Source organism: Ips typographus, linkage group LG6, assembly GCF_016097725.1.
Source record: "Ips typographus isolate SLU linkage group LG6, UJ_Ityp_2.0, whole genome shotgun sequence".
In the NCBI taxonomy this organism is placed as follows: Eukaryota; Metazoa; Arthropoda; class Insecta; order Coleoptera; family Curculionidae; genus Ips; species Ips typographus.
This window is the reverse complement of record NC_138427.1, coordinates 3,828,150-3,855,335: the sequence shown is the minus strand read 5'-3', so window position 1 is coordinate 3,855,335 and position 27,186 is coordinate 3,828,150. Positions and strand designations below refer to the sequence as shown.

General features: G+C 32.8%; 2 protein-coding genes across 2 annotated transcripts; one reads left to right on the top strand and one right to left on the bottom strand.

Annotated features, from left to right (window-relative positions):
- Positions 1-152: 152 nt before the first annotated feature.
- On the bottom strand, positions 153-24,513 carry Grd (gamma-aminobutyric acid type A receptor subunit Grd). The gene is made up of 11 exons (XM_081981592.1): positions 24,037-24,513; positions 8,065-8,252; positions 7,944-8,011; positions 6,902-7,125; positions 4,770-4,852; positions 3,603-3,794; positions 3,061-3,213; positions 2,854-2,987; positions 2,461-2,580; positions 2,112-2,349; positions 153-1,574 (listed from the first exon to the last, which is right to left on the bottom strand). The coding sequence occupies exons 2-11, from the start codon at positions 8,240-8,242 to the stop codon at positions 1,405-1,407; spliced, it is 1,560 nt and encodes a 519-aa protein (XP_081837718.1). The 5' UTR covers positions 8,243-8,252; positions 24,037-24,513; the 3' UTR covers positions 153-1,404.
- LOC145730399 (pectinesterase-like) lies at positions 17,965-21,445 on the top strand. Its single transcript, XM_081981593.1, has 6 exons — positions 17,965-18,124; positions 18,179-18,427; positions 20,306-20,475; positions 20,537-20,788; positions 20,843-21,074; positions 21,128-21,445. Exons 1-6 carry the CDS (start codon positions 18,121-18,123, stop codon positions 21,397-21,399), a joined length of 1,179 nt encoding a protein of 392 aa, XP_081837719.1. The 5' UTR covers positions 17,965-18,120; the 3' UTR covers positions 21,400-21,445.
- Positions 24,514-27,186: the final 2,673 nt, after the last annotated feature.

The following is a 27,186-nucleotide window of genomic DNA, read 5'->3' as shown; positions in this document are numbered from 1 at the left end:
GGGCGGTGCCTAACCCCATCACAGGTTTGTGTGAGCACTTAAATATAATATGTTCTGTAGAATTTATTTTTTTAACGACAGTAAACAGAGAGTACAGAAGGTTTGCAAATAAAAAACAGATTTTTATAGGGAACATAGCAATAAAAGAACTCTTTAAAACATACGATTCTATATTATATTTTGACCCTGTGTATACATAATCTATTGTATAGCGGACTTTATAGTCGAACAACGATTAAGTTTTATCATATTATTCGCCTATAACGTTAAAATACTAAATTTGAACACTTGTACACTGCGGCTAATGTTCCCATCACAAAAAACTTAAAATTATTAGAATGTTCTTTGATTTGATTTGTTAGTCTGTCATATATCGCTTATTGAGAATTTTAATGATACACGATTTATGAAATATAGACACTTCATAAGAGTAGAAGCTTTTAATGATTCTTGTTAGTATTTTAAAACACACAAGAACTGCATGAAGCAGCAACAGGAATAAATATAATATCCAAAACATTTGACGGTGTGTTAAGTTTTTTGAAATCTGAATTTGATACCGGTTTTTATTAACATCTTTAATTGATTTTTACCAATTTTGAGGCCAAAGTACCTACTTGTTTGCTGGGTGATGAGAAAGTGAAAAACTTTCTCTGCGATAACTTATGCACGTCACAGTCACCATCACATTAGCAACGAAGTCACATATAAAACAATAATAATACCAAAATATTGAAAGTCAATTTATCTTTCCAACAAATTCAATGTAAACTTCTTTGTTTTGTAGTTTTGTTTTAAAATAAGTATTCAGAGTTACTATCTATATTGTGGTTTGTTTAAATAAAGCTTTGCAAGCAAAATAGTGGATCAATACAGAAACGATGAATTTTAAGAACTACAAAAGTCACCAAAAATTTAAGATTTTAAAATGCTGCATTGAAAAAGTATTGTTTTTAAGACTTAAAATCTTACCTCCGCTCTTTTCTCCCATAGAACATTTGTTGTAATCACTTTTATGCATGTTTTTTATACCTTTCTACTTCTATATTTTCCGTATATCAGTACAAATCGCAATACAAATTGTCTGCCTATCGAATAGATAAATTACTTTGATTTTGTACAATATCAAAAGTATTTAAAGGAATATAACATCTAGTTTGGAAGCATTTTGTATTCACAATCAAAAGTAGTAACAGTTATAATAAGTAATGCTAACTAATCAACGTTTATTAACACAACTAAACCTTACAATTTTTTATAAAAAAATAGTTTGCAAAACGAAATGAACTATGTAGTAAATGTAGTAAAACTTATATCACTCTGAATTGATAAATTCTACTTCTGCACATATTGTTCTCGTTCTTGAAAATTCTCTAAAATATATGAGCGATTTTTTTTGATATTTTATGTGTACCCAATATTATTAATCCTATTGGTTCTCATTAGGTACGCATACCAGTAAAACAGATTTATAGTAACGAAAAACATTGGAAAAACTACACGAGAGGCTCGGTCTATTTTTGACACTGAATTAAATCTCGGTGCTCTTTTTCTTTTTCTTCTGCAAGTGTTGTCTGAAACAAAATAAAGTTGTCATTTAAATACATTGTCTTAGCAATCGCTAATATGGAATAATGATAAGAACAGTAGCACCTAAATATACAATTTCAAAACAGTTATACAAAAAGCATGGTAGATAAGTCCAAATGTGCAGTGATTGGTCAAGAAAAAGCAAGAGAGAGCTGAGGTTTACGCTAATGCTGGACATGTAGACTGCATCAGTCTGCTAACGGAATCCTTAACTAGGAATCAAAGAAATATGTACAGCCATTGGTCAGAAGTCAGGCAGTGTCATAGCCACGTAGGCAATCAATTAATAAAAACCAATTAATACTTTTCTGATTTTCTCTTGGAAACTGATTAGGATTGTTTCCGCGAAACCTAAAGTAGTAATTTGATCAACTGTCAAATTGCATCACATCTGCACTGACTCTGTCTCTTATGGTGTTCTTTGTTTACTTCGAGTCTCACCATAGATTTTCCATGAATAATTTGAAACTTTCCTTACATGCATTTGTATAAACATTATTCTGATCTGCAAAACAACTTACTTGGGACAGATATGGAAGTTCTTTGATTTGCATTGCTGTTTAGGTGAATCTCCTGGTGACAGCTACGTTTTCGCAGACAATGGTTGGCAAAAGACCACGAAGAGGACGGCCGTCTGCTCTTGATCGGGATGGTTGCATATGGGTTCAATGGAATAATTTCTATAAAAGTCGGGTCTGTGGGGAGGACGTGATGGTGGGCTGGTGATCTCGAAAAGTGCGTCGAGTCCTCACCTGTACGCTAAAATACATTCTAACTTGGGCTTTTGATACGCCTATATGTAAGTTTAAAAGATGTGATGTATTTAACCAAAAAAAGTGTATAATGCTAATTGCTTTTGTGTGTACTTACCACAATCTTTTCACATGTTTTCCAATCTTCATCTTCAGAATCTGATTCATCCGAGCTGATGTCGGCACTGAAATAACATTCACCAGATCCATATTTGGTGAAGTAATGAACCACAGCAAACTGCAAGAAGATAGTTAATGTTGATGATTATCAATGATTATTATTATGCTACTCAATTAAGATATAATAATAGTTTTAATAGCAAAACAAGGAAAAAAGGAAATAACCCCAGAAAAACATATGATAAACATTTAAATTCGTGCTTGTTTTTTGATTATTTAGAGTGTCGCTATCCAAGTTGGTGAAACACCTGCAAATATACGTCTCTAAAAAATAGTATTTAGCTATGATAAACTATTCACTAAGTTACTTAATTTCTAGTTATGAACTGACCTGTATAATAGTTGCAAATATAAAAGAAAACGACAAAAACACGAAGTAATCTAAGGCGGTTGGATATGCAACTTTGGGAAGGTCTTTCCTAGCTTCCAGTCCTAGAAAAGTCATTGTCAAGACAGTTGTGATACCTGTAATAAGCATATTTTAGTAAGAAGGAATATACTTATACTATTTAGTTTAAATTATTTAACAATATCTCACCTAGTGACACTCTGTCAGCTGTAGCTTCCCTGTTTAGCCAAAACGACACCCATGACAAAACCACAAGCAAAACACACGGTCCATATACTTGAATAAGGAAATTTCCCATGTGCCTTTGTAAATGGAAACTGACCAACAGCATTGAATACTCATCTGCATCGGAAAGAGTTGGCTATAATTAAATCACTCCGGAAATAAATTGAAATCTGAAAAGGGTTGCAAAAACCGAAAAAGGCGAAATAATTTGATTTTCTGTTAAAGTACATTTTTAGCAACCCTCATTCAAGCGATAGCTAATCCAAACTCGGAAGGGATAAAATTAAGAGCATTTGTGCCACTGGATTAATGTCATCAACGTTGATTATTAATTTGATTGTCGGCTTAATCGACAGTGGTCAAGTGGTAGCTGTGAATTAAATATTTGAGTTTGCATGATTGATATGTATGACTGAATACTGGTCATTACTATTCAATTAATAGTTGTTTGGCATTGGTTTTACTTCAACTCACTTTTAAATTTATGCACAAAAAAATCAACTTACCCAAATGTGAGTTTAAATGAGAGAATTGTGTTTGTTTCTGAGCTACCTCCTTGTTTTTGCTTGAAATTAAGTATGTCTGATTACCAGCTGGTGTACCAATAAGGTCAAACTGCGATAGCTTCATGTCCGGAGCAATTGCAACTTGCCGAGCAGCATTCCATCGGTATAGCACGTCATTCTTGGTGTAACCAACTAAAAATTTCACAAATCATTAGTTCAAAATTTGAAACATATCCCAGAAACTTTGCCTGATTTCAGTAAATCCATAAATTGGATGCATATTTTCGTTGTAATCATTGTTAACAAAAACCGAAACAGAAGTCAAAGCAAAACAGAAACCTGCAATTTGCAGAGATTAACACAATTATTAAGATTGGATTATTGCCAGATCTCTTTTAAAAGAAGGGGAAACTTTAACAAGCAACGCTACGAAACGAAATTCATCGGCAACGTTTTCCCTTGATTTAGAAACTCTTAATAAGGGTTTAGCGAGCTGCCTTTTTAGCCTTCAAATCGTGTTCCAGATAATACCATTTTCAGCAAGGTCAAGATGGAATTGACCCGATTTGGATGCTAATACTTTGAAAGTCAATATCTAATAAGTATTAGGAAACTTAAAATTTTACACCGTTGATATTCATACATGAATGATGGTACTTATCTACTCATTAGGCAACATCTTTCTTAACACCCAACATGTTATATTTATGTATTCTTTGGTGACTTTTTTATTATTTATCCTCTAAAAACTTGGCGCTTCAAACAGCTATAAGTAGTAACAAGACACTTGATAAGATGGATCAGACCACAATCATGCTGAACCATATCGCGGACAAAGTACTAAAGTAGGTATATGTTATTGGCTGGTGCACTGCATTTACAAGACAATGAATAGTGACCGTTGTAATAAGCCAATATTAGATGTGTACTTCATTTACTTAATTCGTGATCGGTATTACTGGGTCAACAAATGAAGAAGATGATGAATCTGCCAAGCTTGCATAGCCACGAAATTACTGACCAGGAAAACAATAAGTTGTTAAGTAACAATAAGTAATAACTCTTTTTGTCATTAATGTCTCTGGATTACTTTGCAAAAGTAAATCCATTGTACCAAAAAACCATTCAGAATCATCAATCATCAACATATTTAAGTTAAATACTTACAAGAACCAAGCTTCAAAGGGCATCTCTGTATATCCATTGGAAAGTCTTCCAAGTTCATAGGGCAGCCTGCTTTTATTGTCAATCTGAAAATTACAAATATACAGCTCTGGCATTTTTAGAACTAGTAAACGAGTTTTATTTATCTCCTAAACTTATCCTTATTAAGAAGTAGTAGTCCATATGCACACAGTGGAGTAGTGAGTGTAAGTGAAATCAAAACTCAGAGTCGATCTCCACAAATATTTATTAAAAAGGTTGTTAATTGCCTAACATGTTTCGGGTGTATTCAGACACCCATCTTCAGAGGCTTAACTAGATCACTAGTCTGCTGACTGTCATTCTAAAAGGGGGGACAGCTGAACCGGAAAGTATTTTTTTTAGTTATCCTTATTACTAAAACTTTGAGCAAAAAATCGTCATAGGAAAATACAGCAGCAGCTAGGAGCCCCATAGTGAAACAAATAAAAAATAGTATTATTTATGATATCATAGTCGATTGGTCATAATAAGTATCCAGTCTAGTTCGAAGTGGTCATATGCCACGAACGAATTAAAGATGTTTGATGAATAAAGATTTATAATGAATTACAGAAGAACTTAGAAGAAGACAGTTTACCTACATAATGTGAAGAAGATATGATGAACCAGTCAGCAGAATACATTGATGACAAGATAATGAATTTATGATGCCTATGGCTAAGAAGGCTGATGATGATAACAATGGTAAATTCAGATATTGGCAACTCTTGAAACCAACTTTGTTTCTTAACTCTAGAGAGAAATTATTAAAAGTACTTTTTCAGGAAAAAGTAAAGTTAAATATATTTACGAATTTGGCATATTGTAAGCTTTTTACGCCATATTAGACATGTTTACGCAGAACTAAACTGCAAAACATAAGCTTTTAGTCTTTTTTGTACAGATTTGCAGTTGGCAAGTTTACAATCTATTACATAAAGAAACGAGTGGCAAACGTTCGGTAGAAAATATTTTACTTGCAACTAAATATCCGTTTGCTTTTCAATTGGATGGGCATGTAACGAAAATACCGCTGTTATATTTCACCTCGGTTGATAATTCCTACATTGTGAATCCGGATTAAATCACTTACAGGAAAACGGAGCTCAAGTGTGCGATCGATAGAAGGTTTCGAATCTGAAAAAAGCTTCTTTCATGACAAAGCAATCAGTTTTAATGTTGAATTAAACCAAAATACTTTTTAACTGCAACCACTGTAAATTATCCTACAATATCTGTCTTTAACAAGACTTTTGCCTTGATTTATTTAGCAATTAAGAACATGTTTTCTGACCTGTAAAGAATGCAAACTCATTCCGTAGACATTTATTCAGTGTATACGATTTAAAATTAGTTTGCTAACTAAGGAGGGACCAGACGGTTAGGCGATAAAGGCAGTGGAAGAGACCTATCCAACCTGTTTCTAACTTTAATTAAAGCTGTTTGGTATTTCACACTTCAATTTTAATCAACTTGAAAAGTTTTTCCAGCTTTATTATGGTCAGAAGGTTAATCTTAGCCCGGTTTCATTATAATGTATACATTTCCCAGTCAACATCTGTAACTGGAAAAGTTTAAAACCATTTAATTTGTGTGTTAATTCCTTTTTAATGGCAAAGAAGGGTGAAACTTGGAATGCAGTTCTGGAGGCAAAATATCTTATCCGGTTATCTTTTTCAAGTTTGACACTAATTTTCTAAAATCTTAGAGGAAGTTTGTCATATCAAGTTAGGAGCAAATCTTCTTGATATTAAAGATTATTACAATTCTATTAAAGATGGGTCAGATCCTGTTTGGGTAAATTACTTAATACAATTAGTGAGAAAGTTTGAGCATACTGTTAACATAAATTAAGTATACGATATCCAATATAACTAAGTTGCTTGACGAGAAATTAGCGAATTATGTATCCTATTTATTTGGGTAAGGTTTTAATCAAATCTCTCAAGTCATATTGAAATCTTTGGAAATTTTATTTACCAAACATTTTTCTTCTATTTTCAATAGTAAAAAAATGTTTTAATTGCCCTACTTTCTCCTAATTTAACCTCCTTGGGTCCACTGTCAGTAAATCACAAAATAATTGAAAATAATATTATTGGAATTTAACTTACCTCGAAGAATAAAGAACCCGTCCGTCATGATACAACCGGACGAACTGATTGGGAGTCGTAATTGTGTGCAGATAAGATTGCTTCCCATTATAGAAGTAAGTATCTGGTTTCCAAATACGTTCTAACATTGTAATGCTGAGGGCGAGGGTATCGTTATCGTGTCCAGAGAAAGACAGTCGTCTGTCAATCCAGGATTGCCGGAAGTAGCAGTCCATCGAGTAAGTCTGAAACAGAATGATAAGCTGTTAAACAAACAGCATAATATTTGTTTTTCGTCTTTAAGTCTGTTATGAATTGTAAACAGTTCATAATTAAAAAAATTCTTCTCCGAAGCTCTCTGAATCACAAAATTCTAGCAACTGGGGTTTTAAATTACATTACATTAATCTCGTTTTTTCTCTCTGGTAGTGATATATTACGTTTCTCTCGCCAATGAAATTATACGTTAAAATATTCCCAAGTTGAATTATACGGTGCACAAAATATTCATCACCCACGTATTCTGGAAAATTGGTTTGTCGATGTAAATTGAATTTGAGACTACACATTTCGAGTGTAGACATTCATCAAAATAATGTGGATAATTGAAATCAAGAACAATGCAGCTTTCAAATTATGCTGCAACGAATTTCACCCATCTTTAAACAACATTTGATGTAAATTCAAAAAAGAAGAACCTCCGGTTTATAAGCTGATTAAACATTCTTAAAAAAGCAGATTCAAGAAATATGGCCATTTAATATTCTTCGCATCCACTATTTATAGCTTTTTCTAATAAAACACAGGGGTAATCACATGCTTCAGTAAGTTTTAAATTTGGCGGAAATAAATTATAATCCGTCGCTCAGAGAAAATATACTGTACGTTATTAAAAATAGCTGAAGTGATCTGAAATTAAAAATTTTTAAGCCTTATAACTGAGACTGATATAGATTTTTAGAGGTCAAGCAATTAAAATTGCTTTCAAATTTGTGTTCTCTAAAACCAGTCATCAGAAATGGGTAAGTAAACAATGAGATCATACAGAGACCACCCCACCTACCATGTCCATTTCTGAAATTGGTCCCATACTCCTTACAACGATATCAACTTCTATAATTGCTGGTGGACCTGCAATAAATAGAAACATTAAAATAGAATAGCAAGGATATTAAAAAACATACCACCAAAATTTGGACGGATGCTATTGTCGTACCCTCTCAACAAACTATCCAAAAGGATTGATATATTTTGATGATTATTTCGTTGTGGAGGCTTTCTGGATTTAGTCAATGACACCAAATAACTGGCTTTCAAGTGGAAGAGGAACAACAGTAAGCTCAGTATTGTCGTACGATGCATAACTAAGTTTCTGCAACAAAAATTATCTCAATTTTATATTTTAGCAATTTTGTTTCTGTATCGTAAAAGATACAGAAGTGTCTACGGATTGTCTTATCTCAATTTAATGAATAAAATAAGTATATCTTTTGTAAAGAGCAGAAAGTACATCTTTGCAGCTTGCTCAAAACCTGTCTTTTCATCTAAAATAATACTAGATACAATATTATTCTGGCATAAAATTGAAAAAGGAAAGAACTTGCGCCGATCAAGCAAAAACTCAGAAGGGCTAAACAAATCAAGTAGAGATGTCGTTTAGCCGTCCACCTGCCGTTGGAGTTCTCTTGTGGTACTTGTTATCAAGAAAGATGGTTTATCAAGGTTTTCTGTGGACTACAGAAGACTAAATGACGATACTAGGAAAAATCAGTGAACTACAGGCGGAGTAAGAAGATATTCTTCTTATAGTCTAAAAACATAAAAGCTCAGGTGTCTCAAATTTGCGTGCCTTCTGGTTCCTCTGCCTTTGTCACAGCCTGCCTGCTCGGGAAGTATTTTCGGTTCCAATTTTTTAGCGTTTGACCTATCAGCCTTTAAAAAACTTGACTCGTATATGAATTCAAGGTAATCGTATGGTAAATCTGGAAAATTCTTTGTAGATCCCGTTTTGTAGATTGGAATAAAGGCTGCACTAGTCTAATCCCCAGGGTATCGTCTTGTGCGCCAGACTTTATTTCCGTTCTTGTCTTCAATTATAAGTGTACTTGGCTTACAGTTTCGTATCAATTCCTTGTTAGCAGTCTGCTGTTCTCCTATTTCACTACATATTTTCTTAATTGTGACTTGGTAAATATGTTTTAAAATTATTCCAGCTAACAAATTCAGTGGATTGAAATGCGACAAATTTGAAGACCGCATTTCTAGATCCAGTCTAACCAAGAAAAAGTTATTTTAATTAAAACTTGAATTTTGTCCTTGATTCTGGTAAAAGCATTCTTTCAAAGCATTAATGATGGCGGCCGAGATATTTCCGAGATACAAAATCTCGATCTCTCGTTAATTAAAAGAAAAAGAAGAAGTCTATCATTAACATAAGTGAAACACTAAAAGTAATTCAAATTGCAGATCAGCTTACTTATTGACATGCTAAACTTGTTTTAAATCAAATCCGGTTGAAAGTCCAGATTATTTTATAAGCCCATTTAGATTGTTTTATAAGCTGAATTCAGGTCAACGTTTAAATTTGCCATAAAGGATTTGGGTAACGTATTTCGGACTTGAATAAGTCTCAATTTATTGCTTAAACAATATCAGAGTTATTATGTATAATTAAATTGACTGTTTTGTATTACCTACATAATCTGATGTTGAACAAGCCAACATGTGTATTTTGTTTCCATATTTTCCAGAGGCTCGACAGTTTTTCAGCAAGTTTGTAGCACCGAGAATATTTTAATTTACATAGTTTTGACAACAAAAACTTGGGACAACTTTATTAAAATCACTTGCCTCTAGGTATTATCATCCAACCATACCGCAGAGGTAAAACTTAATCCTATTAAAATGTCAGAACATGGACGGTTTCAAAGTTTTTGGAAGCTGGATTCAAGACCCTGAAAGTTTCGCGATTTAGTTCTTTGTTTAGTTGTTAAGTGGGACGGCGGAATGTGTAATGATTACTAATTAGATAAAGGGAAATGAACCAATTTAACTTGGAGAACTTGACTTGGGAAATTGAAAACTTTATTGCATTCGATACCGGACAAGCATACTGTTACGGACAAGTTTCAATTTAATGAAGGCAGTTTAAGAAACTAGCTCATTACAAGAGGAGTAGATACACCAAATTGCATCCTGCTATTGTCAAGTTCCATGTTTGAATTTTGATAAAAACAATAATGTTAAAGTTGTTTGGACTTCTTTTGTGTAACTTAATCTCAAAAGAAAAGCTATCGAGGATTGATTAACAACTAATTGTCATTATGGAAATATTTCTATTTTTACACTCATTTCATACAAACATTGAATTTTCACTCCTCAGACATCACTCTATAGCACCGTTTTGACGACGTCAGCGAATAAAACTTTGAAAAGTTACATACAGGGGTAACAACCCTACTAACTTTACTAGTTGAACACATGTTGTCCTATGACAGGAACTGCTGAGTTTCATAAAAGTCCAATAAAATAAAAAGCTGCTTTTTCCTGCTGTCACACTATAAAGTTACCCTTTATTGAGACGAGACAGAACTTTTCTATTATTTTCATGTTCTAGTCGTTTGGGATGCTACTGATAACTGTAAAATTGTATTCATATTAACCATTATGATACGCAAAATGCTATTGAAAATATCCGTCAGCGCATTAACGAGATAAAGTGGTAATTGTAGTTTTGTGTATGATTTTGGGAAAATTATACTGAACAGAAAAATGCTTAATGGCATATGGATGTCATCTGCATGCAAATTTAATTTTATAAATTATTTACAGCCTGATAATTCTTAATGCATAATGCCTGCATATTACTGTACGTGTTGTTAATACTGTATTTCATACATGTTATTTGTTTAAATAAAGTGTTTCCAATTTTTTTCGATTCAAATTGTAGATTAACGAGTTACTTACATTATTGCATTTAATATAGTAGCTATCTGCTTAATCAAATTTTGCACGAGTACACGAGATTGTAAAAAAATGTAAATCCTGCCAATTCACAATCATTGAATTTGGTTGGTGTCGGAATGTAAAATTGGAATAAATATACTTTTAGGAAATTAAATTTTAAATTGAATATTCTAAAAAATATACAAAAAGTGTACAGGGTGTCCCAGAACCAATGGTACAAATTAGTATGGAGACATAGAATAACAAAAGAGATTGTAAAAAAATGTAAATCCTGCCAATTCACAATCATTGAATTTGGTTGGTGTCGGAATGTAAAATTGGAATAAATATACTTTTAGGAAATTAAATTTTAAATTGAATATTCTAAAAAATATACAAAAAGTGTACAGGGTGTCCCAGAACCAATGGTACAAATTAGTATGGAGACATAGAATAACAAAAGTAAATGATTAAGCTAAATATTTGTTGTATAGGATACTGTATACAAAATCCTTTAGATGCTCATAAATGAAAGTTTGAAACTTTTTTAAAAATAAAATATTTTGTATATTATTATCCACTGTTTGGAGCAAATAACGAAATTAATTTCTCATCAGATAATTTATAGGAAACAATGATTTCAAATAATTACACTGCTTCACAATTTCAACTGACAAAAAATATGTCCTATATTCGACTCCTCCGCAAAAATGTTGCATCGTGCTTTCCCGTTTTTGTAATTGCCCGTTCTTAGATTTCAGCTCATATTTCCTCGGTTTCAGATTAAATTGCAGTTTTAATGCAAAATATCAGAGTACTCGTGGGACAAAATTTATACGTGCCAGGCAACATCGGTTGATATAGATGATTATAAAATGCGAGGGTGGTTTTAGTTTCATATGGATGACATTCATCACGACAAAAATACATTTGGTGCAGTCATAGATTTATGATCAATTCTTTGAGAGTGTGAACAATTTGATAAAATATTTCTCATTAGAGACATCAATTTTTTATCAAAACACATCAAAACTTTTATGCATTAGAAAACTATAAGTACTTTTTGTCAAGTGTCTTCCATGTTTTAGTTTAAATTACCAAACAAGACTTTCTAGGTACTTTTAGGAACTGGTAGAAACAAGTGATTTGGTAGTTCTTATTAAATGTGTGTAAAACCAGTTATTGCATAAATAATTTAGTTAGGCACTACTAAATGTTAAGTTATACTTTCTACTTGCCACAATTTTGTAGATTTATCAGAAGGAGCTTTAAATAAAGGTGCTTTCGGTTTATTTTCTTAAAAAAATCATCAGATCAAATTTGTTATGATTGTAATAAGTTGACTGGTATATTCTCCTTAATTTTCCAAATTAATCTCCGTCCTTACGACCTACTCCTGGATAGGCTGTTCCTTTAGTTTCCCATAGTTCTAAATTTGAAACAGTGTTTTTTAACTAGTTATCACAAAACAGTTAATACATTCTAATAATGTTGAGAAACAAAATTGATTCCATCATAAACGGTTAAATAGTAACAAGAAATTATTAAACAATCAAAATTATACAGTTAGTGGAAAGTGGAATATACATCTAGGCACGTGGCATCATAAATGGTTCGAATTTGATAGGCCGGTAATCAACGTTTGAATAATTACTAAATAACGTTGTTATGGACAACTAATCACCCAATTTCAGCATAAAAATCCCCTCATACAATGTTAACGACGTATTGACTGAGTTTTTGATGAAACACTGGAAGCGTGCAGAAGGCCAATTGATGGGTGGCACTTAACGAGATTTTTTTGCGTGATTCCAGTTTAATGATCAATCTTTCAAAGTTCAGAAACGTTAACAATAGGGAAATCAGTTTTTTCAATAAACCTTTCAAAGCCTGTTTTGAATATAAAAACACTTTAAACGACTTTAATAGTACGGTTTTTATCATCGTCTTTTACCTGGAAACAAAGCGATCAAACCAGGTTTGTATCATTTTTCTCGTCAATCATTGCAGCCAGTCTTCCTGAAAGATATAACCCAAAAAAACATAAAAGTGCAAGCACCAAATCTGACAGGCTACACTATATATTTCATGTACCGCAATACATCAGGAGCTTAACTTTTCCTTCAAGACAAATACATCAGGCAACTCGCTTTTCCCAAATTGAGGATTTTAAGAGAATAATGTTTGAAGCCATGAACATCTGCTCTCGAATATTAAGTAGAGACATGGAAATAAGTCGGAATGCCCGATCTTTAACTATATATAATCTGAGCGTGGATGTATAAAACTGTTAGTAATCTACGTTTAATTAAATTTAGGGTTTCTAATTGCACTTGCCTTGTGTAAACTAAACGGAAAACACACAAAGGAATCAATCTGAAGTCGCTGAAATTGAATAGGTAAAACTCGCTTTCTGTAGTATACAACAAACAAAGGTACAATAAGTTAATCCAAAGTGTGTTTACCTGACACCAAAGGGTTTTCTTTAGAAAGTCTACCAGAGGTCTATTTGAATTCGTTCTATTAGTTTACCCTGAAGGATTGTGATTAAGTTTGTTATTGACTCATTACGTGTACAAATAGGCCGTTAATAATAGGAATAATAATTAAGATAATTTGGCCTGCTTGTATTTACGAAACATCGGATAAATATTGACATTGGCTGAATTCCAGCTAAATGGCTAAAATTGCTGACGGTCAAATTGCTATTTACAAATTAAGCGAGAGGTGTAATGAACTTGTAAAGATCCTATTACGTGAAAAAAAGGGAGAGTAAATATACCGTAAATTTAACAATCACTGTATTTTAATGATTTTGCTTACTATAAACCAAAGTCAATTAGCAGAATAAATCCTGAACTTCACACAGTTTGCAATTGCTATAAGGCACCATTTATCATTTATAACCGTCTCAAAGAAATATCAAAAAGGATGTCCTTCTTTGTATGTGCATCAAAATTCAATAAATTTGATAAATCGAACTATACTAATGTGATATTAATGTATAGATACTACAGAAAACATGTCAAAAAAGTTGGAAGAAAGGAATTTTCTAAGAATTTCTGGGAAATATAGTTCCAATTTGCTATCCGATTTCGAATATATTTACATAATATTTCCATAAAGAGAAACACAGTAATTAATCAATTCATAATACTTAAGAATATGACACGCATTTCATCTTTGAACTCTATTTAGTCAGCCCACGCACAAAAATGTAAATCAAATTAATCCTAATTAGTTCATGTACGTAATGTGGTTGAATAAAGTGAGTTGATCATTAAGATTGCCATGTTATTTTCTTGTTAATTAATTATTAAAACAACCACATTAATTATCTTAAACTTGTTTCTGAAGATGTTGGGAAAATTAAGAGCTTATTAGGCTTCGTTAAATTTATTTTAACATAACACCTAATAAAGTAATTTTAGCTTGTTCGGTCTTTCTTTAGGTAATGAATTTGAAATTACTTTTACAATCATTTGTTGGTGTTTCAGTTTTGTTTGAGTTTATTCAAATACCCCTTGCCTTCTCAACGTTGCAAAAGTTGGTTGGTTCCTTATATACATAATACTTAAGTTATATGGAATTGTTGACTTCTAAGCGAAGTTTACTTGTGTGAATCTGAGCATCCCCAAGCAGTATGATGCTAATTTCTATCACAACTCACATCTTACATTCAGTTGCCAGTTTCTCTATTTCGCTGTACAGCGATTCCTCAGAGTCACATGGAAAATGGGGGCTAATCCAATTGTTATATTCCTCAGATTCTCTTCCCCTGACCCGGTTCTTTTAATGGTTCTGCTATAAATAAGTTCTCCACTGATTTTTCCTTTGATGAGTCCTTTGCATGTCACGGGTTCTTGAATTAGTTAATCATACCATACTAAAATTTTTTGAAATACTGCAGTTGCAGCTTTATTATAGTGCTTATTATTTGAGTCACCTCTCTTAGCTTTGTAGGACACCTTCTTCCTTGAAGACTAGCACGCTTGATATAAGCTCTTTAGGTTGGCAGTTCTAAGCAGCTCAAAAACTGTTCAATCTAAGGAAAAGGTCAGCATCTATCCCTTCTCCTGTTTTTTGTTGCTTAATAAGTTTGAATCTTACATCTAGAGTCCCGGATTTTGCCTCTTCAGAGACTTGGTCACCTCTTCTTTTGTTGCCGACGATTTCAACTCAGCTCCATCCCAAAGTTTACTTGACCAGCCATTTATTTGTGACCTCATTTGCACAGGTTTTCTATAACACATCTGAGACAAAGTTGGTCTTCTAGAACTGCAAAAAGAAGAACTCCTTATGAGCATCCGCCTGTAGCAGTTGTGAGTTGCTACAGACGGTTGCTTCACTAGGATACAACCTGTGTATCCAAGTGCTATTGTTAGTTTGTTAACGATTTGGCATATCAAGAAAACTCTGATTATGGTCGCTTTTGGGCTTTTTTGCTTGTCACTTTTTTGAGTGGATTGGCTTCGACTGCCCTCTCTCCGTTCTCCACTAGCACCAAGTTTTACTTCATTTTTGATCATGCGCTGCCTTTGAGCCCATACAGTCGTTTTTCCGTATGATTCTAAAATCTAGGTTAAAATTATTACCACTCTTAAGCTTCTGAGGTTAACAAGCTTCTGAACTGATATTGCAGTTAAGCGTAGTATTATGAATTTTAACTAGTGTGTAAATTGTGTGTGTGTAGATGGTCTTTAATCTACGTCAAACAGACGTATCAAATCTTATTCATAATACAGTGGTTGTGGATAGAGTAAATAACTAATTCTGTGTTAATGTTAATTTGAAGTTGAAGTATGTAAAGCCACACACGATTACCAATTATTCATGTTAATGGAAAATATTGTCCAAACAGCTTCCACATTTTGATTAATCTGCCATTTTGTTATTTACCAATAAAATATTTGGCGTAAAGAGGAAATTAATTTCAGAACATCCGAACAAAGGAATACCACTTATAGGGGATGATCAACAGGAAGCCAGCAAAAAGCCTGAGTCGACAAAACGGTTTATTGCAAGCCAATTTATATGATAAAGGATTTGTAACGTAAAAATTTGGTGTTTATAACAATTAGTTTGAAACATAGGTCGCCTTTACGACATACTTTGTTATAAAAGCATTGTATTATCACTAAATAGCAAAAAGTTTACTTCACAAAACTTAGCTAGTTAAAGTTGCTTTTTCGACCGTCAAATTCGAATCAGCAGCGAAACTTCCGGAAACTAAATAAACCTTAAGCTCTGACCCAAACGCGAATACAATCTAGCTACATCTCACACAACCTGAGCAAACAATTTTGCACTCAAAGAAGACTTGACAACTAGCTACAAGAACTGGTCTAATGGATGTGTCCTGTTTAAAACGAACCGAACTAGTAGTAACTTCCTACGATAAGTAGTTCGATAAAAAAAGGGGACCCGATAACATGTATCGTCCTTTAGCAGTCTCCATTACATTCTCAATCTGTTTTTCTGGGGCTCAATATGGGCATCAATCAGTACAACTTCGCCCTAAAGATGACGGTTTTTTTATGGAATGTTTTCCGACACTTATTATCTGTGAAGTGCCTCTTTATTCAATGTCAGTAATGACTCAATCAGAACCGTATGACTTTTTTTGGATTGGTTTTTGATGCGAGTTGGATATACTCCCTTAGGTTTAACATGTAAAACTTTATATTAATTATAATTAAGAGTTCTTTAGTAAATGTTGCTTTAAATAAGTACTTAATTCCTGTTAATTACTCTTTGTGACTTGGAATATATTCCTTATAGAAACATAAAGCGGAAAGCGTGAGGTTGAATAATTTGATGGGATTAAAATTACTATGATTTTCCCCGTTAGGCTGCCGTAAAAAAGTACTTTTATAAAATTACTTCTAATAAAGAAAGTTTTATGAGTGTATTCAATATTATGGTTATAACAGCCAGAGCTGTCTATGATGGGACATAAAAAACGTTTTTTTTTTTTAATAATGGCGAATAATGTATATGAATAATTATAACCGTAAATCGCACATTTACAAAACCACATTGTAAGTTATAGCTTTTTTAATTTGTTTTTATTAATGTTACCAGATATTGTATAAATAAATAATAATTTTTAATACAAGCAAAATTAAAAGCATCATTTACTAAGCGTCAAGTTGTCTTTTTATATACAGGTGGTAAAGTATAAACCAACCATAAGGAAACCGTGTTACGGACAGAGAAACTAATAGATAATTGCATGCTCGAGACAAAAACAGAAAATCTAAAAAATTGTAAGTAGGCGAAAATTTTGATACGATGTTGTCAAACATCTCTCTGAATTTGTCTACTAGATTACTTGCAAATTATTTTTTTTATTTTATTTTTTATTAACTTTAACTTTAATTAATTTTGATCTGTTACTTAATAGAAAAATCTAACATAACCTCAAAACAAAACTAAACAATAATAAGTATAGGTCGGATCTTGGGATGTGGTCCATAATAAATACACATAAATCAATTGCTTCTAATATTAAATATTACTTAATTAATATTAATTTGGCAACGTTGTCTTGATTATGTTGTTTATACACTTTGTTTGGTCACAAATTTAGATGAAAAAAAAAAAGAGTATGTCTCTCTATAGAGATGGTGATAAGGACAAGTTATCGAAACATATCTTTAATAATAATAGGCAATGAAAAATTGTGATTCTTGGACACCAGTATAATATATTATAATTTCTCGAAAAAGCTTATAAGAAGAAACAATTCTACCACCACGACGATATTCGCATTTCATCAAAAGCGTTAACCGCTATATGCATTTTATTTCGCACAAACTCGAGGAAAATAACGAATTTTCTAAAGATTATTCCTTAAAAGTATTTTACGCCATGTTGTAAAATTGAATTTTTACCAAGTTCAAAAGACTTATTCTTAAAGAATATGGTGCGCGTTATTTCCTTTAAGCAAAAATTTTCAGACAAAAAGAATTAATCTGAAAGTGTTACAGACGATTTTCTGGTAACATTTTAAGGGCAAGAAACATTTAAACGTTTAAAGCTTTTTCGATTTTAAGTGTTTTGTAATAATGACATCACTGTTAAAATTATTAGTTATCAAACAATAGCTACTCAACTGTAAGAGATATTTTAGAATTTGTGCTATCAAAACCACGAGTTTTTACTAATTTATTTGAAAAATTCCTAATAAGTAATATACACTTACGATTTCTAAAAACTAATAGTGTCTAAATAGATAAGTTTCAGTCATCGACAGAATTTTGTAGTATCACTTACTATACACCTGTCAAGACATGGGTAAGTAAAGTCCTCTTTAAGCAGTTAAAATGTAGGTAAAAAGTGTCGTTGTAGGGTTGCCACTGAACTCCTTTGTGCTATTATTTTTGGTGGTTGCATCATATGCTTCACACCAAACCTATCCAGGAACTTCCACTCGTCCAATCTTGTCAGACTCAGAGGCTTCCTTGTTGTCTGAAGCCAATTACCTTCAAGGATGGAGTGTGGAAGATATTTCCATTCCTTCTCAGCCAGATTATGTTGTTGGAAGTGGACAAGCTTACACTGATATTCAAGTTGCTGTAAATGCTGCCATGAATGCAGGTTTGTATAATGATTTATTCCATTTTTGCCTATTATACTAATAGAAAATGTTGATGAAACATTTCCAATAATATTCTTTAAAGTAGTTCCTTGATATTTGAAACCAAATTTTTGTTGTAAAAAGCCAGTATTTGTATTATTGTAATCTCTTGTCACAAATAAATTAGAGTTGTCTTTTCCAAGAAAAAATAGCTGCCCATATACAGACATTTTCTAAGGATGCCTGTTCATTTTGCCCGAGCTTGGGAATCCTGAGAATGTCTAAAAAGGCGGATAAATCGGCAAAGCCGAGTAAAAAAAATCCAAATAAAATTACCAGCGATACCAACTAGGCTTTTTATTTAAATTCGCATTAAAATTTCCGGATTTAGAGATTTTGATTAGTAGTTTACATTCTTTTCCAGAAAATCAACTAGGCTTCGAAACGAAGGAAAATGAGTTATTTTTGAAGCTCGATCTAGTCGAAATTCGGTTAAGATTGGTTTTCTATAGAAAGATTTTATGAATCACTCCATTAAATATGACGATTTGTGGTTATATGATCTTTTTTTAAAGTGATTTAAAGTGCTACTTTAGAATGAGGAAAATAAAATGGAAAGTTTTTTTTCTTGGTTCTTGGCTGTTGATTTAAACTTTTGTGACTGCAAATTTAATGAAAGCAGTGATCCTGTTGTAAAAAATTGACTAAAAACTCAACATACAAAACGTATAACAAAAAATTGTTTTAATATTAATGACTTAAACTAAAAATTTATTTACTTGTCAATTACATAAAATACATTTTTTGTATAAGATTACTTTATTTTAGAATAATAACACAATTCCAACCTTTCATAATATCCTTAACACTGGATCAATCAAGTAGTAACTGATAGTTTCTGCTAATGCCAGATAAGTTCAGACAATGTGAAATTGGTTTTGGCAATTGTCAGATAGTTTTGGGTAATGTCAGAGTTGAGAATTGATAAGATGCCTATGTGGCTAAATAGGATAAATTCAGATCTTCAGTCTGAAAACAGCCAGGAAATATCTGGCATAACTGAAAACTATTTAAAAATCACAGACACTATTTGACAATTATCAAATACTCTCTGGAAACGCCCGATAGCTGTCTGACATTGCCGGAGACAATTTAACATTACCAGAAACTGTCCGACAATAGCCAGGAACTAGTCGGCATTGCCAGGAACTATCTGACAATTACCAAATACTATCTGGCAACGCTAGAAGCTGTCTGGTATTGCCGGAGACTATTCAGCATTTCCAGAAACTATCTGACAACAGCCAGGAAATATCTAGCACTGCCAGTTGCCAGAAGCTGTCTAACAATTGCCATAAGCCAGATGGCATTGCAGGAAACCATCTAGCATTGCCAGAGCCTATGTGACCATTGCCAGAAACTATGAAACAATGGCCAGAAAGTAAAAAAAAATATAGCTCCTAAGAGCCACCCTAGATAATAAATATATTAGGCGAACTTGCGTCTTATGAAAATGAACAACAAATCGAGAATAAATCAATTTGATTGGATACCCAAAAGATTTGTGTTGTATCAGTCTATAAATCACACGCTTCCTATAAATAAGGAGGAGGTATTTTTATATTACCTACCACAGATTTGAAAGAATACCTTTGCAATTACTTTCAACTGCAAAATCGTTAAACAACATCAAGTCTTCATTATGAAGAGAACAGCAAAATCAAACTGAAATTATCTATCTTCATAATCTTATTTTCAAAGATCAGTGTCTTCTACTACTTGTCAAAAATTTGTATATAACCATACCAGATGCTTTCTTCTATTTCATTCTATACAGGGTTAAACAATTATCATAAAAAGTGTTCTCAGGTAATTTATAAATACTTTCTTGTTCCTAGGTGGTTCGACGAGGAAGTACATTGAAATCCAACCTGGTACTTACGCCCAAACTGTCTACGTTGTCGGTACGGTTCCACTAACTATTTACGGATCAGGAAGCAGTCCCTCGGACGTTGTTATTACGCTCAGTCAACCAGCTGACATGAGTACTTCTGCTTATATTAATCAAGTAAATTATTTTCACATTTATCGTGGATGAAATGAATTTTTACTAAGGCAGTCATATGTAGGTAAATTCAGACGGAAGCCGTTACAAGGAAGGTGATCCAGGTTATAGCTTATATCACAGTTGTTCAACCAAGTCTAGCGGAGAAATTGGAACTACATGTACCTCTATTTTCTGGATCACTGCTGCGGATGTTCAAGTTTACAATTTGCAAGTTACTAACTATTACACATCTAATGGAGTTGGACAGTCAGTGGCTTTGAAAACTGACGCTGACAAAATCAGGTTATCTAATCTTAACTTGATTTCCCGACAAGTACAGTAATTGAACAAAATATTTGAAAACTATCTAAACACAACTTTATTTCAGGACACACTTTATGCAGGCTCGGGTAAAGCAGGAGTCACCCAGAGAGTCTACGTTGACAACACCTACATAGAAGGAGACGTTGATTTCGTATTTGGAGGAGCTTCTACAGTGTTTACCGGTGTTACCTTTATGGCGGTATCAGAAAGACATCCTTCGGGAGCAATTTTCTTTGCTCCGAACACCGCTGCAAGTAACAGCTACGGTTTCTTTGTTACCGACTCTGTGATTACGGGTAATATTATTTACACAATTTTTTGAACTACTAAATTTTAATCTAAACGACAGGCGACAGTGGCTTCAAATCATCACAAAAAGCGAGCTTAGCTAGATCCTGGGATAGCAGTGTTTCTGCAGGAAATTATGTGGCTGGCTCCTCACCTAATGGACAACTAGAAATAAGGAACACCACAATTGATGGGGTACTTAACGCAGATGCTCCGTACAGCACCTCAACTAGTTCAAGAACATATTCTGGAAATACGGCCACCAACAGGAATCTGGATGACAATAACTATAACAGATTCTGGGAATATCAGAATACTGGAGATGGTGCATAAGATGTAAATGATTTTTTGAGAATAAATTAGCTTTCAAACCGGGTTATGACTACGTTTTGTTATGTTAATAGATCACTGACACAGCTGCATGGGATCCTTTAAAATAAACCATGGGAACCGGTAAAAAATCCTATTATACTTCAGCTGATCTGAGACTCTGTTAAAACTTTTTAGCATCGTAATACAAGCGTTTTTTGGGTCAATCGGTTGCCTCTGCTGTATCCAGCCCATCCTAAATAGTACTTTTCTAGATGGTTCTGCTCTTTTCCCTAGTCCGATATTCACAAATCTTTCCGACAGGATTTTGTTTGTGTCTGAGGAGTTTAAGTGACAAGTTTTTCAGTACAACTCAAACTTTCAGGTTTAATGAGCTAAATACGTTTTATTATGATTATATTCATTAATTAGAAGAAGATGAAAAGAAAATAAAAGGAACAGCAGCGATGATAATCAGGAGCAACACGATGGAGTTTAAGATTAAAAGTTCAGTAAAGCTACTTTAGTTCCTAAATTTGGTAAAATCGTTTCAATAATGTAGATATGATATTTCCAGTGACATACAACTAACTTTACAGACTTAACTTTACTAAACTACAACCAACTGTTTCACTAAATTACAATACATCAGAAAAGTATTCTCTAGTGAGCACAAAAATTTATATGGATGCGTTTTGAATGGACATAGTTTTTACAAAATACCTAAACTCCTAATTTACAAAGCTTAACTTGATATGTATTATGTAAATCCTCATTTTATTAAATAACATCCGGGTTACTAAAGTCAGTCTTTTATCCAAACCTCTAAGGCCAAATTTGCCTGCCATTTCTCAAAAGAATAAAAAAAATACATTTGATCTCCATCCTGACGTGACCACTTATCTGGAAACCAAACATGCTTTTTTTGTTTTGACGAACCGTAATATTTAATATAAAAAGGAGCACACAAATTTGCTTTGAGCTTTTGCAGAATTTGCCTGTTTTTTTTTGGAAAATTGTTCGTACGTAGGAGGAACTGGGTTAATGGTGAATAGTTTCCAATTTTGTTCGGTGCAAATTCAAAGCAGCGAGATCCGAATCGGAAATATTGAAGGTATTTAGATGTATTCGTGCTTCTCTAGTTTCCAGCAACCAAACAAAACTCACATTTTGTTCATATTTTCCTTTATTTATTTATTTTATTTTGCGAATTGCCATGGTTATGACTGAAATAATTTTAAAAAAAGCTGCCGAATCAAATACGGTTTATCCGTTAAGCCATATAAATTGTGTTATTCCAGATTTTATTTTTTCCCCGTTTTCGCTACTGCCTGATTACCTTTATTTGCTGTTTTATGAGTCAATGCGTATTGTCTTCTGGGGCTTATAAAAATTTTTAGAGGGCTTTTATGTCTCAATAAAAGGTTTCAAAGTAGAAACTGTCTTTATAAATCAGTGGTAATAAATGTCATTTTAATTTTTTATTTAAGGTTCATATAATGTCTCATTTAGTCGAAGCAGGATTTAAGATTATGTTGCAATGTTAGCGAGCTGGGATAGATAAATAATTCATTTTTGGTGAGAATGCGTTTTTCATATGCTATCAGAATGATAAATGATCAGAAAACAAACAATCGTACATTAATACAGGGTAAATATCTGAAAAACCAGAAAAGTTACACGTTGGGTTAAATTAGAGAAAAGTTTTCAAATTTGATAATAAGTTACCATTTGAAGGCATTTATGGGTTTGCGATTTTTTGTGCTTATAAAAGAGCTTATTACCCAGTTGGTCAACTAGGTAATAAGAAAAGCACCTGACTTTTTGATACAATTCAAATTTTTTTTTTTACTTTTTACCAAATTTCAATTATTCTCTCGAACTAAAATTTATATAACTTAACTTAACAAAAAGCTCATAGAACAAATTTACAAAAAGACACACATATTCATGTTCAATTTAAACAAACTATATGATCTTGTTACTAATAAAAAAGACTGAAACAGCAAATACATATATTATTTTTGTTAGTTTTGTTTGGTTTAGAATGATCACTAATAATAATGACAGACAGTCCAGCTCTAGATTGCTTGATATAATTAAAAGCCCATTAATTAGGATCCAATTTACCATTCAATTGCAATCAACATAATAGCGCTGATAGTACACTTTGAATTTTCGATCAAACTTAACGTTATGTTTGAATATTGGTTAGGTTAGGAATTTCAACAATTAAAATACCCGATTTTCTGCATTTAAGCTAAATCACACTAACCAATTTTCGTTTGGTAACTTTGATGAAGTAATTCAAGATGTCAAAGACATTAAGAACTGTGTAAATGCTAAGCTTTAAGTTACAAATTGAAAATTTAATTTACTTTCAGCAATGCTGTTGTCTGTTGTTCAGTTTTCAATTATTGTTTCTGAATGGACTAGTGGAGTCCAGATCTTATTACAAAAATGGTTTAAAAACACTATTAAAATTAAAATTACAGCCTTAAAAATACTTAATAAATCTTTTTAAAAATAGTTACTAAAACCTATAATTTGTCAAAAAAAAAATTTGGTTAGGAAAACTTTAGTTGCGTGTCGAAAAGCATTACTTTCCACACTAGCACAACAAAACTGTTTCATAACTACTTTTAGAAGAATTAAACTTACCTTCAGTTTATAACAGCAAAGAAACAAATTCGCGAAAAAGTTTTTCACTTTGATTCTTCGCGTAATCCTGGAGGGAATATACGGACAAAGTTCGGGACGCAACTAAATACCGGAGTATGATGGAGTGTCGAAGAAGAGTTGCGGTAAACGACACGAATTTGCGCGCATCCAAAGTGGATGGCACTTCGGAAGAGCCGTGGGCGTTTGCAATCAGGAGGATTTTGCCGGATGAGTTATGAAACTTCTGTGCATCGCCTCTGATTTTACGGTCGACTCCGAGATAATTGAGTTCATTTCTGCGATAAGCGTCATTGGTCAGTTACGTTAATATGACCAATAGCCTGGAAGTACTTTGAATGTTTGTAATGGATCATTAGCTAATTTCAGTGCATTGATTGCAGAGATACATAAATTTGGTACAATTTGTTACTAGTATATTACGTAACTAGTGCTGTAAGAAGCATTTTACGCACGATATGGAATAAGTTACGCACGAAGCCGCATAACAGCGAGTGTGTAATTCCATGAGTGGCATAAGGCTTGGCATTCCAGAAATTATCGAAAAGAGTGGGAATACCTAAATCAAGAAAAAACATATTGAAGATGATACACTAATTCTACAGATGGAAGAATTTTAAAGAAAGGACTTAACAAGGATTTTTACTTTTATTGTAAATGCGTCGTTTAGTTCCCACGTCCCTTAAAACTTAAAACCTTTCCCACATGTAAAAAACAGAGAGCCAGAATGTTAATACGCTTTTCTGAAGAATTATGTTTCTGAGTCTTTGGGTCTCTAGCCATCCTTCAATAATCATTACCTTTAATCCCTTATTATCACTAAGCATAAAGTAGAATAAGAACTGACAAACCAGCCTACTTTTTGGCATAACAAGTCTAAATTATAATAAAACTCTAATATCTTGGTCGTCTGACAAAAATTCTTTGTCGTCGAACCGAACGAAGTAACAAAAGGAAACAAGAATGAATACATAATTCCTTATTATCCCTCCTCGAGCGATTTTCCTACATGAATACTTCCTTTTTCTAATTACGCGATCGTTACTTTGAGGACTTATTAAAAAAAGCTGATTTATCTATTACTTGCTACATTGACAATCAAAAGATATTCAACCTGATAAGTTTACATAATAATCCCATTTAGTTAATAAGATATTATATAGAAAACTTTAGGATTAGATGTGATTCAATATCTCAGAAAAACGGCTGTTAAAGGAGTTAAACATTGAGCCTGTCAGAGTCTGATGTCACCTTCAAAGTTTTTCCCTTCTCGTCTTTAAATCGAAGCTCCTTTGTTGTCGGAATGTAAGGGAATTGAAATTAAAAATTGATTTTTAAAGTGGTTAATCCTTGCCGATGCCAGCAGTAAACCTTGCAATTTGATTTTAAATTGTTAATACAAGGACGCCAGCTTACTAATACAGATTTTTATTAGTGGTTTAGTATTTTTATTGAATAATTTTGATTTTCTAAAATTGGTCCATCATATAAAAAATTTCAGGACTACGTTAAGACATTATTATTTTGAGTTGGGATTTAAAATAACACTGCTAGAAACTAATCTACAGTATTACATTTTTGCTCTAAAAATGAGTCGAAAATGAAGTGGTTTCATTTCATTTTCAATTCCATTGAATATAAAACTACCTACATTTTTCGTCTCCGGTAAATTATTTTAGAATAAATGGGGCGGTTTGAACTTGAGATGATCGTCCCAATATTCTATATTTCAGACATTTAGCAACTATGTAGAAATCCGGTAAAAACTGGGTCGGTCATATAATTATGTATTTTAGTATTAAATTTGTGTGTTTATTTAGGTCGAATTATAATGTAATAATAAATAAGTAGTTATTTATGGTACTAGTTTTATCCAACAAGTCCAGAGTCCAGAGATTCTAAAAATTTAGCTTTTTGTAAATAATATAAGCAACCAAACTTTGACATCTAATGTAAACGATTTAACACGTAGTTTGCCAGATTTTTTTGTTATTTTCTTCTTTTTGTGCTTATTTGCTGCCATTCTTTGTATGGTTTTATTTTGTATAGGTTAATTTACAATTGCAATAGCTATATCGAGGTATTGAAGGCTTCTGAACGACAAAAACATACCAATTATCTGTTGCAAAACGGTAAGTATCAATTTACAAATTTAAGAAGCTTCCAATTTTTAACTTATCTTAGAAGCTCTCCAAAGATTTCAGGACAGTCTAAAAGCTTCCGTACGCTTCTAGAGCAGTTTCCAAAAGAGAATCGTCTACAAGGTTTCAAATGCCTTAAAAGCTGTCACCTTTAATGCTCTTTAAACTGTTCAAAAAATTTATAAATGCTCTTAAAGTAGTCTAAAAAGGTTCTAGAACATTACAGAAACTCCAAAATGCTTCTCAAGCAAGGCTTTTAAAACAGTCTAAAGGCTTCCAAATGATCTTCAACTAATCTAGAAGCTCTCAAAAAATTTCAAGGCAGTCTAAAAGGTTCCGTATGCTTCTAAAGCAGTTTAAAAGCTTTCACAAGTTTCTAGAATCCTCCATAAGTTTTCAAATGCTTTAAAGCAAGTCCAAAACCTTCAACAAAACTCTCCAGAAACCTTCCAAATGCTCCTAAAGTAGTCAAAATACTACAGGAACTCCAAAATGAATCGTCTACAAGGTCAAATGCTTTAAAAGCAGTCTAGAACCTTCAATGCCTAAACTGTTCAAACACTTTAAAAATGCTCCTAAAGTAGTTTAAAAAGGTATAAAACACTACAGAAACTCCAAAATGCTTCTAAAGCAGTCGAAAGCCTTCCAAAAACTTTTAAAATAGTCTAAAAGCTCTCAAAACATTTCAAGACAGTCTAAAAGTTTCAATATGCTTTTAGAACAGTTTAAAAGCTTCCAAAAGTTTCTAGAACCGTCGCGTCGGAAACCTTTCAAAACAATCTAGAAGCTTCTAAAATTTTAGACCGGTCTAAGAATTTCCAAATACCTCTAAAGCATTCCAGAAACCTCAATATGCTCTTTAAACTGTCCAAAAACCTTCACCTTACAAAAACTTCTCAAGTAGTTAAAAAGGTTTTAAAACACTACGGGAACTCCAAAATGCTTCCCAAGCAGTTGAAAGCCTTCCAAAACGGTCTGAAAAATTCCAAAT

Bases quoted from the DNA above. Each gene is read 5' to 3' on its own strand.
- LOC145730399 (XM_081981593.1), top strand. The intron at 18,428-20,305 runs GTTTGTATAATG...TCTTGTTCCTAG, and splicing joins AAATGCTGCCATGAATGCAG to GTGGTTCGACGAGGAAGTAC. The intron at 20,476-20,536 runs GTAAATTATTTT...AGTCATATGTAG, and splicing joins CTTCTGCTTATATTAATCAA to GTAAATTCAGACGGAAGCCG.
- Grd (XM_081981592.1), bottom strand. From the start codon at position 8,242: ATGCATCGTACGACAATACTGAGCTTACTGTTGTTCCTCTTCCACTTG. The intron at 3,214-3,602 runs GTAAGTTGATTT...TTTCCGATGCAG, and splicing joins TCATTTAAACTCACATTTGG to ATGAGTATTCAATGCTGTTG. The intron at 2,581-2,853 runs GTCAGTTCATAA...ATCTTCTTGCAG, and splicing joins TATTTGCAACTATTATACAG to TTTGCTGTGGTTCATTACTT.